Raw genomic sequence first — 21,568 nt, 5'->3', positions numbered from 1 at the left:
TCAGGTGCATTATTTGCTCAGGTGATAATTCTGCATGCAAAGACACCTGTGTCTCCACTCCCCGTCCCAACCACTGCGAATGACACACTCTGACTAATGTTGATGGATTAGTCTGCAAACTATGGTAATTCCAGCTATTGGAACTTCGCAATGGCTTCCACTGCCATGGGCCCCTAAACTAAAAATATCCCACGGCTGGTTGCTGTGTTTTGTCGCTGCGCTCCGCGGCTTGCTATTAAATGCTGTAGAAAGCAGCTGCTCACCCAGCAGGGAGCTGATGCCCTGGAAGACGCGCACCTTCAAAGTCAGACTTTTATTTTAGAAGGAGAGGCCAGAAACTCATTCTGATATGGGAGCTTTCAACAGCTTCCACTTATCCACTTATCTCAGCGTCCCGTAAATATCACCCTCCCAGTATGAGCTCACACCTCCCCGGCCCAGGAGGACATTCATCCTTCCTGTTTCCTCTCGGCTCAGACTCTGCCCCGGACAACTTCTGTCCCTGAGCGGTGCTGCTGTTTACCCAGTTGAAGATTACATGGAAATGTCAGGTGACTGTCGGGTCAATACGCTGATGTGTACGGGGAGGGGTGAGACCCAACAAATCAATCACTGACAATTAGACATATCTGTCCCCTTCAAGTGACTGCACTCTACAGCTTCACTGTGGGGTCGGGATATAGATCTGGTATCTAAGGTTTCCCCGTGGTGCAGCAGAGAAATTAAAACCAGCTTTCTCATCAGAATGCTACGGAAGCCCTGAGAGGCAAGTCAGAAAAGAAAAAAACAACATCTGGTGATCCATTTTCTTTTCTTTTTGTTGTTGGTTATAACTTTAGAACAGTAAACAAAACAATGTTTTGCCAGGATAATCTTTAGGTATATTTATCTCTTGGTTTATTAATCTAAATCTCAGAAACCTATTATTAACTTTTTAAGGATATTTTTTTTTCTGCCGCCACATTACCTGTGAGCTAAAAGTAAATAAAAAGCTAATGATTTTCCCCAGAGGATGTTACTTTATTAAATAAATAATCTTAATAGTAATAATGCTACTACTTTTTCTTTCGCCGTTTAAAATGAGACACGTTGTTGGTCAGCACTTTACAGCAGCGAGTGTATTTGTAGTCTCAAGAACTCCAACAGAGTTTATTATCTAGTTCAACTTTCATTCAAACCAATAATTTAAAGATTAGGTGTTGAGGCGTTCCTGTAAAACACCAAAAGTGTTGCCTCAATAGTAACCTTTCCCTAAAATATTGCTGTCTGTGTGGTCTCTGCTTTCAGTGCATAAACACACAATACATAAACACAATATGAACCTTGTGTTTAAAAGGCATGGAGAAATGAAAACTCACTTGGAATAAAACAAATGCTTTGAGTCCTATTTAGAACATAGTGTACTTCTGCCTCTTGTGGCCAAAATATGTATTACAACAATAGTTGGTAAAATGCCAATACTTTCTGTTACATCTGTTTTAACCATAGATTGAATATAAGAAGTGGATTTAGTCATCACGACGTCATGGTTTGGAGGCCTCAAGTTCGGAATTTTGGCCGTTGCCAAAGTAATGGGTGGATCTGACAAACACAAGTGGCCGAGCAGCAACCTTACTGGACTTGGCTCCATCTGACTTCTGGTGTGAAGCTATTAGCAAAGTTAGCTTCTAGAATTTTAATCTTAGTAGCTAACTGCATGGGTAGCATGGTAGCGACAGTAGCGAGTCCGCGGTAGCAACCTGTCATTCATCACAAGGTAGCCTAAAGCGTACAGTGCTTTATCATCTATTTTACTTTTAATGGGACCATAATTTATGAAATGAACATTATGATGTATTGAAGATCTTAAACTAGTGATTGTGACCATAAACTCGTTTTTACAATGTTTACTGACATAATACATCACGTGAGAAGTCATTTTCTCACAGACCTCCACGCAATTCGATTTACTTTACAGCCAGAGCAACCGCCCCCTGCTGGCCAGCAGAGAGAAAAAATAATTCCTACCTGTTTTACAGATGAAAAAAATAAATAAAACATAAAAAGATTTTCTGAGCACCATATCACCTGATTCTCTAGTCATGAACAGGAAAATACATTAGATAAGACTGACTGGAATTGTTTTTCTTCCTTGCCACTCAGGGCTTCCATACCAGTCAATCTTTTTTTTTTTTTTTTGTATCCTGTGCAAAAATTACCATCTATTGAAATGAAATAGCTAATTAGCCTATGGAGGTATTTTTGTGTTATCAATTTACCAACTGCAAATTAATGAGCCCAGGGATCATCACGTTACCTAGCAACTGCTAGTTCTGACATAACAAACATGTATTTGGTTTCCATTGTTTTATATGTATTTCACTGGTTTTGTTCGTCTCTGTGGGTTGATGCCGTTCTCTTGTGTCAGAATGCGCTGCAGCTCTACCTATGGTGGAGCGAGTGGGTTTGGTCACTGGGGACTTTGGAGTGCTTGGAGGTGAGGGGGAAGCTGACTTGCCTGGAAAAAAAAGACAGACCTTGTGGTTATCAATTGGGATAGAGCTTGAGGAGCTAGGTTCTACTGTTAGCACACATGCTGATTTTTAGCTAAACTAGTTCAATTAGTAACTAGTCACGTCTACTGTCAGACATAATCTTGAATAAAAATAAAATGCATTTGTTTATAGACAGGGTGAGATGTTGTGCATGTTTTATTTTAATTCGACTTGATCTTGCCTTTTTAAACGTGAATTAATTTTTACTTTTGCACATCATTAATAGGAAGAAGGATGAATGTCTGTTGCTCTTTCTGGGTTCGGCTCTTAAAGCATCATTTATTTCCTCTGCTTAAGTTAAACATGTTGCACCGAGTCTGCTGTTGTCAGGATAAAAGTCAATATTCGTTTACCGTCGCTAATGAGCTCAGATTAATATGAATTTATAATTAGGTTACTCATTACCATTGCTATTAGAGAGGATGCCACAAACTTTATCTAAGAAGTTGACAATTTTCTAATGAAAGGAGGCATTGGAGTGCTCTCTGCTGATGGCAAGGGCAAACAGCAGACAAGGTCAATTATCCACAGAGGAGCTGAGTGTTTGGAGCCTTTTAATTCTGTGCAGGAAAAAATTATAAATATATTGGACCTGATTTTATTCAGGCCTGTAGCATCCACACCTGTCCACATATCTAAATCTAAAAACATGCACCCTGCTACCTGAAACAACAATAATGGCTGTGAAACATGTCATACCATCATACAGCAAATAGAGAATCTCAAAATCATGTATTGGTGTTAAAGCCACGTTTCAGGGCAGTTTGAAGTTGTATGTGTACGGTATGACATGCCACAGTTTCTACATGAACACAGATCTACATACTGATGTCAACTGTGGAAGCGAAAGCTGGAGCTGCAGGAACAAAAAAGAAAGAAAAGGACAGAAGGGACAAGCAATGCAAAGCAGATGTTTACTTTCACTGTATGATCAAAGGTAATGCTCAAAGCAATGCACGTTTTAGTGGCGAGAGAAGAGAAAGACAATCAACAGAAACAGCACTGACATAAACACACACACATAGTGAAAGCACATGTAGCAGCTCAACAAAATACAATACACAAATAAATTAATCCTCTCCCCTGTAATCATTTTTTTTTCTTTTGCTGGCTTTTCAGAATGCAAATAAAGAACCCCCTAAGAGCCAATTAAGTTGCTTTCTGTGATTGTAAGGATTCTTCCAGTAAACACTAAGTAATCGCTTGTGTATTCAGCACCTGCATTTCTGCTTTTTTTGTGTTTTTTTTGCACAACGCTACTTCAATGACGCGATGGGGTGCATTCGTATTAAAAGCGCCCCACAATTATTTGTGCCAGCACCATTCGCCCCTCCAGTTTCCCCGATTCATTTCCTGTCCAGTTGGTCGTAGCACCGTCCGCGATCTCACACAAGCTTATTTGAGTGGAGGCCAGCTGAAGTGTGGAGTGCACTCCTCATACACTGATATGTAATTGAAAAGAAAAGATTACATGATGTGAGCCGCCTCATTATGATGACTTACCCGGCGACTCTTTCATGATTATATGATTCAGTATCAAAACCTTCAGTTTCCCCTCCTGCTCCAAGCAATTTTCTTTCTTAGCTGATTGTTTCACAGCTCTCCCTCTCCGTCCAATCAATAAGCACTTGCTCTCCTATGACAGTGACAAATGAAAACCTCCACTACACCCGTATGAAATTGTTTATCCACAAAAATTACTTACATGGAGATATGAAAAGCTCGGCTGCCCAGGCATATATCATATCCCGCTAGTTCAATGCCGGTGAAACGGCTTCGTCACCTTATTTCACTCGGCCCGAATGCTGCCCGGCCAATTCTTCACTTCAAAGCTCGTCTGCTTTTTCGTTGTCTCCCCCGACTCACCCACAAGTTCATCCACACATGCACCACCCGGTCAACTGCTGCCCCCCCATTACTCACTTGTTTCCAGGGCAGTGGTGCACTCCTCGCTGACGGCGGGCCCGCACCCCACCGCGGTGCAGGAGCGCAGGTACAACTTGTATTTGCTCACAGGCTCCAGGTCGCGCAGGATCCACTTGGTGGTGTCGGGGTCGCTGACGTCCATCGTCTGCAGTGGCCCCACTTCCTCTGTGTCGTTGACTAGACGTAAAAACAAGAATAAAATCACTGCATCCTCTGCCAACCAGTCATGTTACAAACCTCCAAAAATGTCATTACTTCATCATTTTATCCCGTTACATATTTATGTGAAGTTGTCATTGTTCGCATGTGATATCTTGAGTTACGGCTAAATATGTGTTCTGAGAGGTTAGAGTAACCTTTGATGACCTAATGTCTGCAACACTGAGGAAGGGTCAATGTTTCTGCAAAATGTGAAGAAATTAGCTCAAAGCACAAACCCTGGAACCAGATTGTAAATACATTGAGAAAGCAGTAAAGAAGTGACTGTTTGGTTTAATACGCCACAGATTCCATCCTGGCATTTTAATAAGGGAACTTTCTCACATGAAATGAGGTGAACAAGTGTCTGCTTATTTTACCGTCCACGTGCCCTTTACTTCCACTGAACTAACAGAGCTTTCTCCACAGTGTGCTATTATTACTTGGTACATATTCTACTAATAACCCATTAGCGACCAAAAGGTGGTGAATATTTATTTTCCCAGTGACCGTGTGATTCCTGGACGTTGCCACACACTGAGATGTTTAACTTTTGGCTTGTGTTCTGTTTTGAAGCACAAAACTCTGTCAGTTGGAAGCATTTTTCAAATGTCAATCACAAGACATTTCAGCGATGCCAAAGAAAGCAAATGCCACAAATGCACATCTGCTTTTTTTTGGCTTTAAGCTTGAAAATATTATTTGCTTTTAACAAACCAAATGTGTCCTGCACATTCCCAACGATTTATTAGTGTTGTCTATGTTGTGATGGGATCTCATTTTTCTCCACCTAGAGAAGCACAGTAGGTAGGGAGGTGGCATTTATGCTCTTTGTAACAAAAACAAACACAGCAGGTGTTCAGGTGACCTTTGCTGTGAAAGAAGTGCAACAGAAACAATGACAAGAATGTATCGCCTGTGTCTCCTTTTGCCCGAACGCCACCCGCTGTTATCAGACATCCGGACTTTTATTTTCCTTTTTGTTTCAAGGGACAAAATTTGGTCCACTCTTGGTAAATTATGCAATCCAGGCTGTTGCAGAGAAGAAGCAAGCGTCACGTTTCCACTCTTGTGGATGAACAACTTCTCACGTATCTGGAAGCACTCACGCCTGACAGCCGGTGTGTTTGATCTTATAGAGCGAGCAGGCTGAAGACTGCAGCCTTTGGCTCTTCCACAACCTCAGACAACAACATTTCCAAATAATCTCTAGCACCTCCTGGGCCCAATATTGTTGGCCTTGTGAAGTGTGAAACAGACCAAATCTGAGAATGACCCCACAGGTAGAGTTTAGCTGAAATGGGAAGGAAAATCAAACGAATTAAATTGAACTCCCACTCGTGAAGATCAGTGCTGTGCAAACGTGGTCCACTCTTGATAAGTTGCTCTGCAGCAACTTGAATATGGAATCAAAAATGTGCAACCTGCACAAATAAAAAAAACTAAATAAATAAAACCTCTCATAAATTCTTCAGTGCTTCATCATTTTCCTTAGAAAACATTTGCAGTTTAAATGTAAACTGTAGCTACTCGTTCCTTTTTCCAATCACACGTGTGAAATACTTATCATACTTATGTATGCAGTGCTATATAATATTTCATCTATATTTAACTTATGGCATCGCATTTGACACTTGTCTGCTCTTTTAAATGACTCGTGCTCTTGCTGTCCCGATACATTTGATCCCACCGTTGACTCTGCGTTAACCTCCATACGACTAATAAAGAGCAACGGATCTACTCTGCCACACAGCAGACAATAATGCAATTGTTTCTCTTAACAAATGAAATGACAGAATGGATGTTGTGTGAGTTCACCTCTGTGACACTTGGATTTGCGCTGTCAAGTGGTGAGACCAGCTTCCTGAGAGGCAGACTGCTCGTTGTTTAGTGTGTATTGGCCTGCTCTGCCCTGGGCTTTAGAGTGGGTTAGCAGATCTTTGACCATGCCACCCACTCAATGCTGATGGGAAACTGAGATGCATTCAGGCTGATATAAACTTCCTGTATGAGTTCAGTGGACAGCCATTATGTTTACATCAAAGAGGAGAGGAAAAACCTGTACCAAGTCCAAGTGTGATAAAAAAACGGATTCTTAAATTGTACTCAGTTTTGTCTCCCTGCTGCTTTCAGCAAACTGCTAAAATACAACAAATTACTTGTTGAATAAATTCATAGATTCAATAGATTCAGCTATTTTTCACCCAAGCAAATTGAATATGCTATGTAATTATTCTAAATGTGTCTGTTTATTTCCAGCGGCTGTACATGTGAGTAACATCAGCTGTACATGCAGCAAACCCTAGCTGTTTCCTAGCAACTTAAAAATTACAAAGGGGGGAAAACAGGTATATTCACTAATATAGTGTTATTCAACAAAAAAGCATGAAAACATGATTTAGTAGAAATGCAAAACACGTAAAAATGTATGAACTTGGATGTGAGCTTAATATCTCCACTGTAACCAACTTTATTTTAACCATAAACTTGATGCAATGATTAAAGGGTTTCATGCGGAAAAGGTCCCTCTTCAAAGCAGGTGAGTTTAACTGTTGAAACGCCCGGTCGTCACTGCATGCTCACTGTGTTAAACGATGTTCCAACAGGCCTTCCTGTGAAAACCTGTGAGACGTGAAGCTATTATAGGCTGCGGTGAAGATGGGCGTAGCCCTAAAAACAGCTGTGCTGCAGCTTGAGCTTCTAGTTGTGTCGCTGATGATACGACGACAGCTGGCTACATTATCCTCAACATTTCGCACATGACTTCCCTCAAGGGGACTTAAAAAAACCCCCAAAAAGACACACTTCAAAGAGCCCATCAGCTTTATTGCTGTGGTACAATGAAAACGTCCTCTCCTGAAATACTGGGTGACACTCGGCCCCTCTTGTGACGCCGCCAAATCAAACTCAATTAGCCGGGAAATGCGGCACCGAGACGTTTGTTGCAAGTTAGTCATTGGCTTCATTGTGACTTTAGTTTAAGGACGGCGAAATGTGTCTGTGTGAGCACATGTGGCAAGCGTTCAGCCGCGGTATCCCCATGAGGGGACGGTGAGCTGTGCTTAAGATGTCCCCCTGTGGACAGGATGGGGTCAGTACAGCTGGACCTTAACAGACTGTGACACGGTGGCCTTGGTCAGCAGAAGCTGAGCCATGATCGTGACATGCAGGCCAGCACAGATCACCCTGACATGTGTGCTACACACACATTGATCCCACTATGAACCTATGAGAGCAGTGATTTCCCTTCCCTTGCTGACGATCATGGGTTAGACAATCGCCAAGGTCCTCCTTTCTTCCTCCAACACACTCCTGTAGTGCACACACTTCTCTGTATCAATGCAACAATGGAGGTAGGGGCAATGCATTTGACATAGTGAGGCTATTAAAGCATCTGATATGCGGCCACTGCTCCCAAATTGTTTTGGTATATACTCAATATCTCTTTTCTTCAGAGGGTACACGCTGTAAAGGAGCACAGGGATATAAACGCTGCTAAACACAAGAGGAAAAAGCGATACATCCTAGGGGCCATCACCATCACATCTGAGTTAGTTAAGCATGAGGCACAGGGATACGTACTGAGCTGATACTCGAGGAGGTACCCGGTGAGAATCCCATTAGGCTCCGATGGCGGGGCCCAGAGCAGAGAGACACTGTGCTTCTGTACATCTGTGACCCTGAAAACAGGAATTTTCTCCGGCACTGTGGGGGCAAAGAAGGTAATACACACAGTAAGCAGTCGAATTCTGCAACCCAGTTTCCTTGGCTATTATTAGAATTTTCCCTTCAGTAGTTGTGAATCGATACACTCCATGCTGGTTTTCCACAAACCCACCTCCCTCTGGGCTTTTGAAGTTGAGGGGGTGGCTGCCGGGGCCGTTGCCCCGCCCGTTGAAGGTCATGACGATGAGGCTGTACTCAGAGAAGGGCCTCAGCCCTGGGACCGTGCCGTGGTCGCGGTCCCCGGGGAACGTCAGCGTGTGTTTGTCTCCGTGGCTTTTCTTGGAGTCAGCCAGGCTGCGCAGACGCCACCAGTTTATCTGCGGCAGGAAAGAGAGCATGACATCAAACTCCGTCACGATTATGAATGGAACAGAACGTCTGCACGGGAAAACAGTGAGCTGGCCGAGTAAAGGAGACAGAGTGGGGTGAGAGGAGCAAACGTTTAGAGCAAAGTCAGGGCCATTCCTTTTAAGCTTAAAAGCAAAGGTCTGTTTTTGAGGCATTACCCTGTAGCCTCCCAGATGTCCATGTAACTTGTCCTTGTGTACACGCGTCCAGCTAACCTTGACCACCGAGCTGTTCATCACCTCCACACCCACGTTGTCGGGTGCAGCAGAGGGAACTGTGAAGGCAAAGCACGTTAAGAAAACGGTCAATGACACAGCAGTGAGGGGAAATGTAGCAACGATGACAAACCAGTTTAAGTTGAGAGCAACTAATGATTTCATTACCATACAACTACATTTACGATCAAGGACTAAAGGAGTCTACAAGCTCGTCACACAAGCTAAAGTAAATGATACAACCATTGAGCTACAGGGGGTCAATACTACATTTAATAACACCACGTTTGAGGAGAAGAATCATGACCTGAGGTTACTTCCTGGGGGCAAGTCCAGAAGAGAGCTGAACACACGAAACACAGTCAACTTCTGTACAGTGCTATTCTGGTGAGCAACTAACTGCTACAGTACGCGACCGTGAAACTGAAATGTTTTAGACTCGAGAGTTTGACCTCGACTTTGAAAGCTGATAAATAAATCATTTGGTTCTGCACTCTGGCAGCTCCGAATGGCAGCAAGAAGTAAGTGGAAAGTTCATGAACTTCAATACCCAGAAAACACCTCCAAGCACATCATCATCACCATCACATCATCATTATATAATGGTAATGTTAAATATAATATTGGATTCAGAGTCACACATTTAGAGGACATGTTTTTTTTAATGCTGCATTCACTGACACACTAGTCTTTTGGTTACTTTTAACACTCATTCAGCTACATCTTTCTCCCAAAAGTGACAGGTGACTTTTTGGGCAGACCATAAATTCCATAAAGTTTTCAGGGTTTTTTTCCCCCTCACATTTACTTAACAGTCCATTATTTTCTTCATGAAAATTCAGTTCAGTCTAGAAAACTACTTAATGTTTAATTGTTTATGCATTAAACTTTTAATTTTAAGAGAAAAATTATTTATATTTCCAAAGTTCTATAGTTGTGTTTTCTTTTAGCTCCTTTTTAGTCTCCACCAGCTCCGGAGGGAAATAAACACTCCAATATGTTCATAGTAACTATCTATTTATGCTAGTCGACTAGCGGCCTGCTACAGCTGAAGCTATGAGGTTGATGAGAGCGGAGTTGTATCTGGGAAAACAAAACGATGAGTTAAAAGGTGCCAAAATGCTCTCTAGAGTTGCACAATTGTTTTTCCTTTCGGGTTTGTCACTTTGTATTAAAATGCATGAAAATATATATAAAAATACATGTGCAGCTTTAAATAAATCTATGAAAGCCCTGAGAGACAAGTGAGAGGAAAAAAATTTGATCAAAATGGTTTTCTTTCCTGTGTTTAGGACTTAAAAAACAGGTAAGAAAAAAAAACGGTTTTGCCAGGATACGTTTTCTGTTTGTTCCTTGTTCTTCATTTGGGGTGGGGAACAAGGCAAAACATTTTGCCAGTTTAATCTTCACAAGTTTGTTTTTTTATGTGTGGGGGAAAAAAGGTTTGGCAGGTGATGTATTTTTGTGTCAATCAAGTCGTTGTCATTGAAATCTCATTTGGAAGAAAATACAAACACTGTTAGTCCTATAGAACATGGGAGGTAGTGGAGCGTTTAAACATCTTGAGGCTGAAATGAATATTCCAACAACAAACATTTTTCCACATAATTTCCACCTGTTCTTCAGTCATATTTACAGGAGAGGAAACAATCTACATCAAACTTATAATATCACCACCATTTTTTCCCTTGCCTGCCTTTGAGGGCTTCGATAACAATCAGATGAGGTCAACAAAGGTCACCACTCACAGTCCTCTCCTGAGTAGCCGGTCACTATCTTGGGCTCGGGGCCCCAGCCCTGATGGTTCCTGGCTTGGATCTTGATCTCGTAGGGCACAAAGGTGGGAGTGTTCTTCACCACGAACGAGTGTCTCTTCACCATGTGTTCCTTCCAGTCCTCCTCCACGTCCTGTCTCTTGTAACTCACCTTATACTCCAGACCGGGACCATTGTGCTCAATGGGTAACAAGGGCTGAAGAATGGGGGGAAATGAAAGCAAAGATAAAAAACAAAAAGTAGGAACAATGGTGTGAAGGGTCTCATAGAGATATACACAGTTGCATAAGACTCATTGCATTCTCGTATTTCACTACACAATGTCACTGTCTCTGCAGGATTAAAATGACAAGCTAGCCGGTGAACTCTGCTTGGAACACTGGCAGTGTTTTATCCCACAATGTAATAATGGAATAACTGACCTGGTCTAGTAGCATGGCTTTTCTTTGATATAGGCTTTGCTAAGACATTATAGATGAAAAGATTTATCTCCTCACAGAAGTCAGACCGGGAGAAATACGAGATAGCATTATCCATAAAAGCAAATCATTAACAGTGGGAGAGCTCATGAATCCAGGATTCGGGGACTACATTACCGTGACAGGGCAACCAGATAATAAGTGAAGGAGAGATTTATCTTTTTACAATAAAGCTGAATATATTACCATATGTGTCAAGAGAGGAAAAAAATATTTTCACAGCCCTCTTTTCTCTTTCCAATCAAAGAAAAGGAGCAGCTTTCAATGGAAATGCATTCACAGTCCCAGAAAAGGGCTTTTCTAAAGATCTGAACCACAGAATGAAATATCAAAATCGGACCATTTCTATTCAATTACTTTCCTATTTGTAATTGCCCATGAAACTTAGATAAAACTTCATCTCTGTTCTTTGGCTTCAGAAAACTGTGACAGATGTGAATAATTCAATGTATAAAGGTATCTGACATTACAGAACATGCAGTAAGAGGATAATAAAAGACCAAACTCTATTTCTTACCTCCCAGTTGATATCCATTTCATGTGGCAAATGACCTTCGATTTTGATATTTTCAGGGTTCTTGTCAGGAGCTGTGGAGAAGAAGGAATATAGATTTTGCAGCTTTTGTTAGTGGAAGAAATCTCCGGTGAAACGGGCACACAAGAGGCCGGGTTTTCAACAAGAGTGGAATCAATTATGTAGCAGGTAGCAGTCCTTTTGGAGTTCACAGAGCCGCAGTGTTGGCGGCTCAAGTGGTCTGGAGGACCTTATCAAAAAGTATGACAAACAATGAAAGGACAAAAGCCCGGACCTGACGGAGGGGGCTTGTATCGCTCTGTGGGTTCGCTGGGTGGTCCCCCCCCCACAGTGTTGACGCCGGACACACGGAAGCGGTAGTCGACGTGGCCGTGGAGTTTGGGCACGGCCGAGTTGTGGTTCCCGGGGACGCGGAGCAGCTCCTTCCAGTTTCCCGGCTCCCACTGGCTTTCCTCATACTCGATAATAAACTCTGTTGACAGGCAGAAAGACAATCAGAGTGGTCCCTCGCCGCTATGGTTCGTGCCAAAGGATTGCTTATCTAACCACCAGCTGTGCAGAAAAATCCTCAAACCCTGCTCTGGGCTTGTATATCCCTCGGGGAGGCTAATCACAATTCATGCTTGGATGAATCAATAATAGACTCATATTGTACAAGATGGTATCAAAGAAATCTATTAACATGCAGAAAGATGTGTATGTCATTAATATGCTTCAGAGGAAGTCTTACTGGGTATGTACTAGACTGCATGTACTGACACCTGCACACACAGATGCTCCTCCTTTTACCTGTGGTGGAGCTGTTGTGGTCGTCCCCGGGGATCCATTTCAGTTTCACACTTTTGGTCTTGTGTTCAGACAGTACCAAGTACTCGGGTGCATCGGGGACGTCTGGAAACCATCACAACAACATGGCTTTGGAAAATCACACACATCAATCTTTGCAGAAAAAAAGAAGAAATTCAGGCCATGGGAACAAATATTCAATGAAATCATCCCGAGAGTCAGAGGATGTGGAACGAGCCGCATCGCTGCCACTATTTTCTTTTAAACTTTAACATGTCGAGTATATCTCTAAAGGGCAATTGTCAGACAGCGCGCTGCGCTAATAAAGCCATGGTCTGCATGTCCATGCTCAGCCTCGGCTCCTCTTGACATATTGATCCCTTTATGAACACCTCATACATAAATGTAGCGCTAGGGGTCTCTGATCCTTTGGCCCGGGGCAGACGTATTGTGCGTATGTTAGCTCACCTAACACCATGAGCAGTGCAGAGGCCGAGTCTCGGTCCACCGGCGTTCTTGCCACACATGTGTACACACCCTGGTCCCTGTGGCTTACATTGATAATCGTAAGAATACCATCCTCCACAAAGTATCTGTTGACAGAAAGATGGAGACACAATATTGATTGAAAAAAACTGAAAAGTAAAACGCCTTTCCAGCTGGGATTAAGTCTGCAATGTTGTAAAAAAAAAAAAAGTCAGTATCCTACCTTGAATTCTCAGTGTAGTTGAGGGGTATTGCCATGTCATCTTTTTCCCACAGGAGCTCAAAGTCGTTGCTGAAGGACTTGTCGTACTCTACCAGGCATGAGAGCTGGGCCGTGGTACCTATTAAGAGCTGCAGGTCCTCTTGGGGCGCCACTATTCTAGTGGGATCTACCATAGGCACCATGGTATTAGTAACATCTCAAGGACTGCAAGCGACTGCAAACACTTTTACAGGCACAACTGTTTACCTTTGACATAGAGCATGGCGTCGACGGCAGATGATCCCTCTGTGTTTCTGGCTAAACACGTGTACTGTCCCGTGTCGTCCTTCTCCACGCTATAGATCTCCAGCGACCCGTTGTCGTGAACGGTAAACCTCGGCCCCTCCACGGACTGCGAGGAGTCGTCTTTGCTCCTGGAAAACATTCAGAGGAAATGAAAGTTAAATCTAAGTCTCCAAGTACTTTTAATTCCAAATGAAATGCGAACACAGCAGCAGTCGCTCTGGATAAGCACTACACTAAAGGTTGGTGAATAAAACATTGGTGTTGAGTGACAGGTTTACTTAAAAAACAGCAAGTCCCCAAATACAGATATATGCATGTGTATAATTCTGTATGCAACCACCGGTTGAGATCTACTGCTCTCTGCTGGTGTATGAGAGACAGGAACTGCACACTTACCAAGTGATGGTAGAAGGAGGAGAGCTGAAGACCTTGCAGTCCATCATCACACCCTTCCCCTGCACGGCAGAGTAATCCTCCCCCTCTTTTGTCAAAATCATGGGGGCCAGATCTGTAAAGACCACGCAGCAGAATCGAATCATCAATCTGAGGTTGGTGGAACAGCAGACGTGCATATGTGGACATCCCCCCATGCAGGGACCTCTGGGTGGCCTGCACTACTTCCAGGACTCTGAGCGAGATGAGGGGTGCAATTAAGCGGTCTTAAAACCAGACAAAACCGGAGAGATAATCAGGGGTTAAATGAAGCAAGGACACTCGCACCTTCCCTGTGCTAACTGTCGGCTCCTTTTTGTGTCAGAAAGCGACTCGGCTGTCAGGTTGTCAGAAATGTGTAAATGCAAAAAACGAAATCAAAGACGGAAACAATGGAATAATAAGCTACCCGAGCACGTGGACCTTATCAGTTGTAGCCAAAGGCTCTTATTAAAATGGTCTGTCTCTGCTAATTGTTTGCAAAGGCAGCCGCTGGGACTTAGCATTCAGCGACTGTCTAGCTTTATTAACTCCTGTGTCACTGAGAACAAACTCCCCACGTTTTGTGCGTACGGCGCGACAAAAAGCAACATTTTGGGGTTTTTACATTTTTTTATCTACACTTGTAAAGCAGCACATGTTTGTGTTATGGCCCTGAAGTCAGTAAGGAATTGAGGGATAACTTGTTAGCATATAAATGGCAGGGAGCTGGGCTTGTTGCTCCACAGGGAGAACCGCGAGGCTGGATGAAGGAGTTACAGCTTGCAGACAGCGCTCCTTCCCTGGGCTCCTCGCTCCTTTATGGGCATATGCCAACATCAGCGCCGGCTCTCTGGCTCGACACATCAGTCAGTGGCGGTCTCCCAATGACTCACTGCGAAGTCTGACACTTACTCACAAGTCTGACACTTACTCACAAACACCGTGGAACAAATGCTGCTTAGAAGAGCATTTTTCATGTACCTGATGGTGAAACGGAAACGAGGACGGGCTCGTGGAACTTTAAGCACTTACTCATAATCATGATGTTTGCGTTTGACAGAAGCGTCCCGTGTTTGTTGGAGGCCTCGCACTGATAGACGGCACTGTCGGACGCTTTGGCGTTGTGTAAAACTATGGTGTCATCTAACGTCTTCCTGTTGGCTGCAGGCGCCCCTGTAATAAACCAAAGACAGTATTAAATCGCCATCATTCATGCTGAAAACTGCTCCATAATGGCAAAATTCACAATCGTGATTATTAAACACTGTGACTGTGGAAACATCATGCATTTAGAAAGGACACTTTGTACATTTTAAAGTTAAATGCTCCATTCTGGCACACAGCAAAATTAAGAAGCTAGATCTATGTGACTTTTTTTTGCAGGTTATATCTATTTATCTCTTTGGTAAATGAGTTAGGCTCCGTGTTTCAAGACGGGTCGGGTGCTGACATCGCTGCAGACCCCTGACACACGGAGGACAGTCACGCTTGGAAGGAGGCCCCCATCCCTCCCCGCAGCCAGAGTGGGTGCAGCGAGCCACCTTCACCCTGCCGACTTGTGCCGAACGAAATGTGCCGAACAGCCGTTCCTGATACCCAAGCTGAATCCCCTGGGGAGGCCGCGTGGACCCCACTCGTTGAGAAGTGTAAAAGTATTTAGGGGTCATCATGAAACTGTGATTAATTAATGGGAACACTGGGCAGGGACAAAGGAAAGGGGTGCACTTAGTCAAGATGAAAAGAAAAATGTCCTTTTAATCCCTTTAGATCACATCCCCGGTCATATTGTGCACTTATTGAACAAGATATGCTGAAAATAATACAAAAATCTATTTCTTTGTACTTTTATATCAAAATTCAATACCTCTTTCTTCCTGGAAAACAATATGATGTATGCTTACATCAGCTAGTACCAGCCAATTTAAACCATTATTGTCATGGCGACCATCCATGAGCCAGAGAAGATCCTGAGCTCATCTTTTGAACAATCAAATCAAATTCCTTCCAACGTTATGTCCCGTTTCACTGGGAAATACGTCACGGTATGGAAGCTACATACTCTTAAAATAGCATTTCAGCATGACTTTAATTTCTAACAAGACAAAAAGAGAATCGTTGCAAACTGGAATGCAGCACAATAATATGTTTTAACTTGATTTTTTTTTTCCATAATCATTGGAAGTCAGATCATAATTGGAAAAAAAGAAATGTGATTAATCGGCCATCCCAATAAGCAAGGGCTATATTTCCCACCTACGTGTTATAACTTACTGTATGTAACAGGTTGCATTAAAACAGGAAAGCTACAAACATCACCAGTTAGCCTTGTTTGTTCATTGAGTCATCGGGACTAGCCCCCAGTAGAAAGGTATTAAACAGTGAGGTGGGACTGACCCTGCAGGGGTTCACCGTTCACCCTCCATGTTATAGTTGGCTGAGGCGTCCCGCTGGCAGAACACTTGATGAGCACGTCTGAGCCGATCATACTGAGCTGACTCTCGGGCTCGACCAGCCACTCGGGAGGCTCTGGGAAGACACAATATTATCAAACTGGTGAGGGCCGTTTTAAGAAAGACACTGGGCGTTTCTAGGGAGTCGACACAATCACAGGAACAGCTGCACGATAAATGTTATTCAATGTAAGAGTCTATCTGGGTACTTGTGTTTCTGTCCGTGTACAGACTATCCATATCTATTGTGAAAAGTGCAGCAGCAGAGGTGGTGACGTAAATTGTACGTATCTTTATTTTTGGTTAAAAGATCAAATTGTCTGTCTGGGATCATCCGGGCTGAATAGGAAGTCCCTTTGTTTGGCGTTAATCATGTTTTTGTGATATACATTTTGGATTATGGGTCTGATCTTAATTGGAGAGTCTCCTTAATTAATTTACAATACAGTGGATTATTTAAAAGCCTGTTGGCTTCTAGAGCATATTGATGCTTATCAATAATAACAATATTAGAGCCTTTATCTGCAGGTTTAATAATTATATTAGGATTCTAGGATCCTTCAAGCTCCGAATGGTCGCTGATCCTGCAGGAGGAGCGGGTCCCCGCTCAACAAGGGAGGAGCAAAGGTATTAAAGGAGGCCAAGTCAGAACCGATGAGGTTTATCACCCTCTTGTCCAGATGTTCCCAGGTAGGTTCCCTACTGGACAGGAGGGTGAAAGAGGTCATGTTTGGAGAAGAGGGGAGGTGGAAGGAGGAGGAGGAGGTTGAAGGGGGATTAGGGTGTCATTTATTGTGTCCGACAGGGAGCCTGGTCCGCGCGTCCTCTCCCCTGGTTCCCCATTCGGGCTGTGAATGAATGTAAAGTTTAGTTCCAGCTGTGTCTCGGGCCGTTGTCCGTGTCCAGGGGATGTTATCAACTCGGGTGTTAAAGTAATCATCAGACAACGGCTCGAGAAACGGGACATGGTTGTGGATGAAGTTGTTAATGCTGGTGAGATTATCCTGCTGTTCCTGTGGAAGGAGAGGTGAATAGTTGATGATGGGCAGATAAACGCATAGGCGATAGGGAAGGCAGACTACAGCATTCTAAGTTGTTTAATAGAGGCTTTCTTTGAGGTCTTGATCCCTGTTGTTTATCCACACAGACAGCACCCCCAACTTGACCAGTGGGTAAGGTTTTTATTTCGCTTTTTTTCCCCAGGATCTGCCAAAAGTGGTAAAAGCAAGCACAAGGAAAATCTTTTTTTCTTGTCTTCTTTGCTGCCCCGTTCTATCATGACCCCTCAGATGTATTGTGTGACCCTTTGAGGGACCTGATCCTTAGGTTTAGAACCACTGGGCCAACAAATACAGGAAAATACTTAAAATTAGCTCCACATTGAGCACCTACAACAGCACAGTGAGAACATCTTCCACCATTGAACTTAGTCAATATCGTTGCATACAGAGCAGAATTAGGAGCTCTAATCAAAGATGATGTGTGACATCACACTGTACTTACCTTCTACTGTCACTGTGAAGTAATGGACAGCTTCTCCGTGTGCATTCTTCGCCTTGCACATGTACTTCCCGCCGTCTTCCTGGTCCACTCGCGGCACAATCAGCAGCTTCCCGTGGTTCTCCTCTCTGGCTTTAGTGGGAAGCTGATGACCCATCTTCACCCACTCGACCTGAGGGGTCGGACTAACGGAAAGGGGAGAAAGAGTGAGATATTGATTTCACATGACAGAAAATGACAAAGTGAAAAAGCAAAAATGGTGGATGAATATGACTAAAATGGTATTAAAAAGGCAACATTACTTACAATCCCTCAGCAATACACTCCAATTTCAAATCCTCTCCTTTGACCAGCTGTGTCTCTGACCTGACACCAGAGGGCGTCAGAAGAGAGGGTCTCCTCTCTATGATTGCATTAGCTGTGGAAGTACAGCAGAGAATTACACACTATAACAGTTTAATATTACATACATTTACATACACACACACACAGCTGTTTCTAGATGACTCACAGCCAAGTGTCTAAAAACTTAAAACTTACCAGTTTCAGGATTCATGTCACTTTTATCTGAAATGGAGATGGATGAGACGAAAAAAAAAATGAAGACAATGAACACGAGGACGACGTGGATACATCAAGCCAATCATCACCACAGATCAAAACCACGACATGAAAACCAAGCAGATGCACATAAACAAGACAGCGTGACATTTGAAGTGTGGATGGCTTTTGAAGTCTTGAACACGGACGTCAATGAATGTTGGAAACGATCAGCGCTCTGAAAACAAATCAAAGTTTGCGTCGTGCTACTTTGAGAGAAACGGCTCTCGTGTGATGACAGAGGAGCTGAAGTGACACCTACTTGTCTTCACGTTGACAGACATGGCAGGCTTCTGAACGATGGTTCGTATTTTCGGGAAGGCGGCGAAGCAGCAGTAGTCTCTCCCGCTGTCCTTCTCCACGGCGTGAGAGAAGTAGAGGTCTCCGTTCAAGCCCATAGACACCCTCTTATCCTGTTCTATGTGCTGCAGATCTGAGCACAGAAAGAGGCAGATACGCATTTACCCAACTTCCATTTCTTACCCAATTAAGTAATAATAAAATGTAACTGCGTACGTTGATGAGATTTTTAAAAACACTTTTTTTTTACGGTGATATGCTATATGAAGGATTTAAAAAATAACTTTAATACACAATCCATATAATTCTGTTTGACATTTTTAGTAGGCCTACCTATGTGAACATCAGCATCTCCAATTTAATTTCTGCAGTTTGAACAATGTTTGTCTGCACATCACGTTTGTTGGACCATCAGATCAGTGAAGTTTAATCAAGACATATCTAGAGTTTTTCATCCTTGGACAATCATCCATATATTGGTTTATTGTTTTTCATGTATTTCTTTGTTTTTATTGGATTTATTGTCGACTCATTGGTCAGTTTTTCCTCACTTTTTGTTTGCTTCAAGGTGTCATTAGATTAGTTTTCTTCTTTTTCCCCTTTTTTGTTATTGTTTGTACTTTTCCTTTAGCTATATGGAGGTCCGTTGTAATGTATATGCACACGACTGCTTAACGTGACACATTTCTTACTTCATTCTTATTTGGATTTAATGCAGTTCTCTGTGTGTGCAAATTAAAAAAAATAGATAAATAATCAGTTCAGGAGTTCCAGATTTCTTTCTGGAACTTGACATATTTTGCCGTCTAAATTCCTAAATGCAGCGTGTCATGAATGACTGGCAGGTGCATAGTTACAATATATTTAAATTTTGAACTTAACTGCACATGCAACACTATAAATGTATCATAAATATGAGGTATCACTTACTGATAGTCATCCAGTAGATCTGGAGGGGAGGTATCCCTTGAGGTGGATTACATTGTAAAACAAAAGACTGGCCTTCTTCCACCACGACAGGATCAAGTGTTTCTTTAGGAAACTTGGGAACGTCTAAAAGAAAAAAAGAAAGAAAAAAAAAGAGTGAGCAAACGCAGCTAGACATGAATGAATAAAACACACCATGCAGTTCTCTTCTGATCCAGAAGATGGCAGTAATATCATTCCTCTATTTAGCAAGAGGCATTCTGGGCTTCACATCATTCAGTCGAGGGGAATGCTCTGGGACTTTTCAGTTCTTGGCCTGCAGAAACAAAACAGAAATCACCACTAGTATTGTGTGAGGCTTGTCACCGCTGCTGAGTGGTTGAAGCCCGGCCAAGTTTAGTCCCCCGTGGAGTGGGTTTTCTTTGAGAATTGATGTACTCCGTTTGGGAACAAAATGAAAAATGTTGCAAAGCAAATGATGGAGAGGCTGGATCACACCCGATGCTTTTTCCAATGCAAGGCTATAGATGAGATGCTGCAAGGGGCGGAGAGCTCGGGAGCCTCAATGACTTTCTGCCACGTCCAATACAATGAAAAGCTCACAATGGAGAGGTGCAGTCATTACGCAGGACTCCTGGCCCTGAATCACTCTGAAAGCACTGTAACAAGAGCACCACACACACACACACACACACACACACAGATGTATGTTACTCACGGGGCACAATGAACTCGATCTCCTTCGATATGGCGGTCCCCAGTTTGTTTGAGGCGTAACAGCGATAGGTTCCCTGGTACTCTGTAAGGTTCCCATTATTGGGTATCACAAAGGTCCCAGAATTCTCCTCTTTCATCAGCCGAGGGTCTAGAAAGGGGTCGAATTCCTGGCCATTCTTTGTCCATCTGAATCTGCATAAAGAAAGCCAGTATTGAAAGGTCATGTCCTTCAGCGAGGACCACAGAAAGATCTAAACCAGAGCACCCAAATGCAGCATGTTGGCCGCAAACTGTTGCCGTTGCTCTTTGTTATTGGTGCGTGACTTGCTCTCCGTCCTCCTGAAGCGAGGCAAGGCTTGGTACTCACTCTGGCTCGGGATTCCCTTTGGCTTCACACGTCATGGGGAAGCTCTCATCAAAAGGGAGGGCGATGAGAGAGCTGGGCGACTGAGTTGTGATGGTGGGCAGCTGCTCAACTGGGCAACAAACAAACAAGCAAATGTGGAAAATGTGAGAAACACAACATCGACTTTAAAGGTGAGCTCTATTAAGGAGGATCGTATGGAATGTGATGTGACGAGCAGCGGCTCCTAACCTTTTTGGTTTGTGGCCCCTTAAAACGAAGCAAAGTCTACACATGCCCCCCAACTGGAGATTAAAAGCCTTTGTGAGGACATATTAGTGAAACTGATGAGTAACTTTTACTTTCAAGAAGCTGGAGTAACTACAGAAGTTTGTTTAACAGAACATTTTACCCATACCCTTATTCCTTGTTTCATCATGTGACCCACTCAGATTCTTCTTGGGACATCTTGGGGGGTCTTGACCCCCAGGTTCAGGGTTTTTGATGGCTATGAATGGGCCTTTGGGGGGTAACTACGTGCAACAATAAGCACAATCAATACGCGGATGATAAAGGCAATGAGTCTATGTTAATTTATTTGACAGAAATCTATGAATTTTCTGACCAAACATGTCTATCATGCTTGAGTAAATGACCTGGTTATGAAGAAAAAGAAAAGAAAACAGTTGGGAGAAGGGAGGCGGTCAATTGCAGAGGTCACATCCTGTTTCAAAGCATTTCACGCCGTTTGTTGGCGGACTACAAATCAAAAAGGTGGATGCCACCAGCTATTATTTTGTT

At 43.0% G+C, this 21,568-nt stretch overlaps 1 protein-coding gene across 4 annotated transcripts in view; it reads right to left on the bottom strand.

The window, feature by feature from the left end:
* The window catches only part of chl1b (cell adhesion molecule L1-like b), a 67,642-nt gene that overhangs the window by 7,917 nt on the left and 38,157 nt on the right, over nt 1-21,568 (bottom strand). For 3 of the 4 annotated variants that reach the window (XM_084037582.1, XM_084037583.1, XM_084037584.1), the window contains 21 exons: nt 20,792-20,900; nt 20,426-20,616; nt 19,711-19,833; nt 18,743-18,913; nt 18,421-18,447; nt 18,187-18,298; nt 17,884-18,065; nt 16,325-16,456; nt 14,963-15,103; nt 13,913-14,024; nt 13,478-13,644; nt 13,232-13,397; nt 12,991-13,115; nt 12,526-12,627; nt 12,011-12,208; nt 11,719-11,789; nt 10,696-10,918; nt 8,891-9,006; nt 8,497-8,701; nt 8,241-8,363; nt 4,458-4,637 (listed from right to left, as the gene is read on the bottom strand). In XM_084037582.1, the coding sequence (XP_083893708.1) occupies nt 4,458-4,637; nt 8,241-8,363; nt 8,497-8,701; nt 8,891-9,006; nt 10,696-10,918; nt 11,719-11,789; nt 12,011-12,208; nt 12,526-12,627; nt 12,991-13,115; nt 13,232-13,397; nt 13,478-13,644; nt 13,913-14,024; nt 14,963-15,103; nt 16,325-16,456; nt 17,884-18,065; nt 18,187-18,298; nt 18,421-18,447; nt 18,743-18,913; nt 19,711-19,833; nt 20,426-20,616; nt 20,792-20,900 (2,976 nt within the window). The remainder of the gene's footprint in view (nt 1-4,457; nt 4,638-8,240; nt 8,364-8,496; nt 8,702-8,890; nt 9,007-10,695; nt 10,919-11,718; nt 11,790-12,010; nt 12,209-12,525; nt 12,628-12,990; nt 13,116-13,231; nt 13,398-13,477; nt 13,645-13,912; nt 14,025-14,962; nt 15,104-16,324; nt 16,457-17,883; nt 18,066-18,186; nt 18,299-18,420; nt 18,448-18,742; nt 18,914-19,710; nt 19,834-20,425; nt 20,617-20,791; nt 20,901-21,568) is intronic. The other variant, XM_084037585.1, reaches the window with a different exon arrangement.

This window comes from Eutrigla gurnardus (assembly GCF_963514095.1).
Source record: "Eutrigla gurnardus genome assembly, chromosome: 2".
NCBI lineage: Eukaryota > Metazoa > Chordata > Actinopteri > Perciformes > Triglidae > Eutrigla > Eutrigla gurnardus.
The sequence above is the reverse complement of the archived record's forward strand: the minus strand, read 5'-3'. Positions and strand labels throughout refer to the sequence as shown.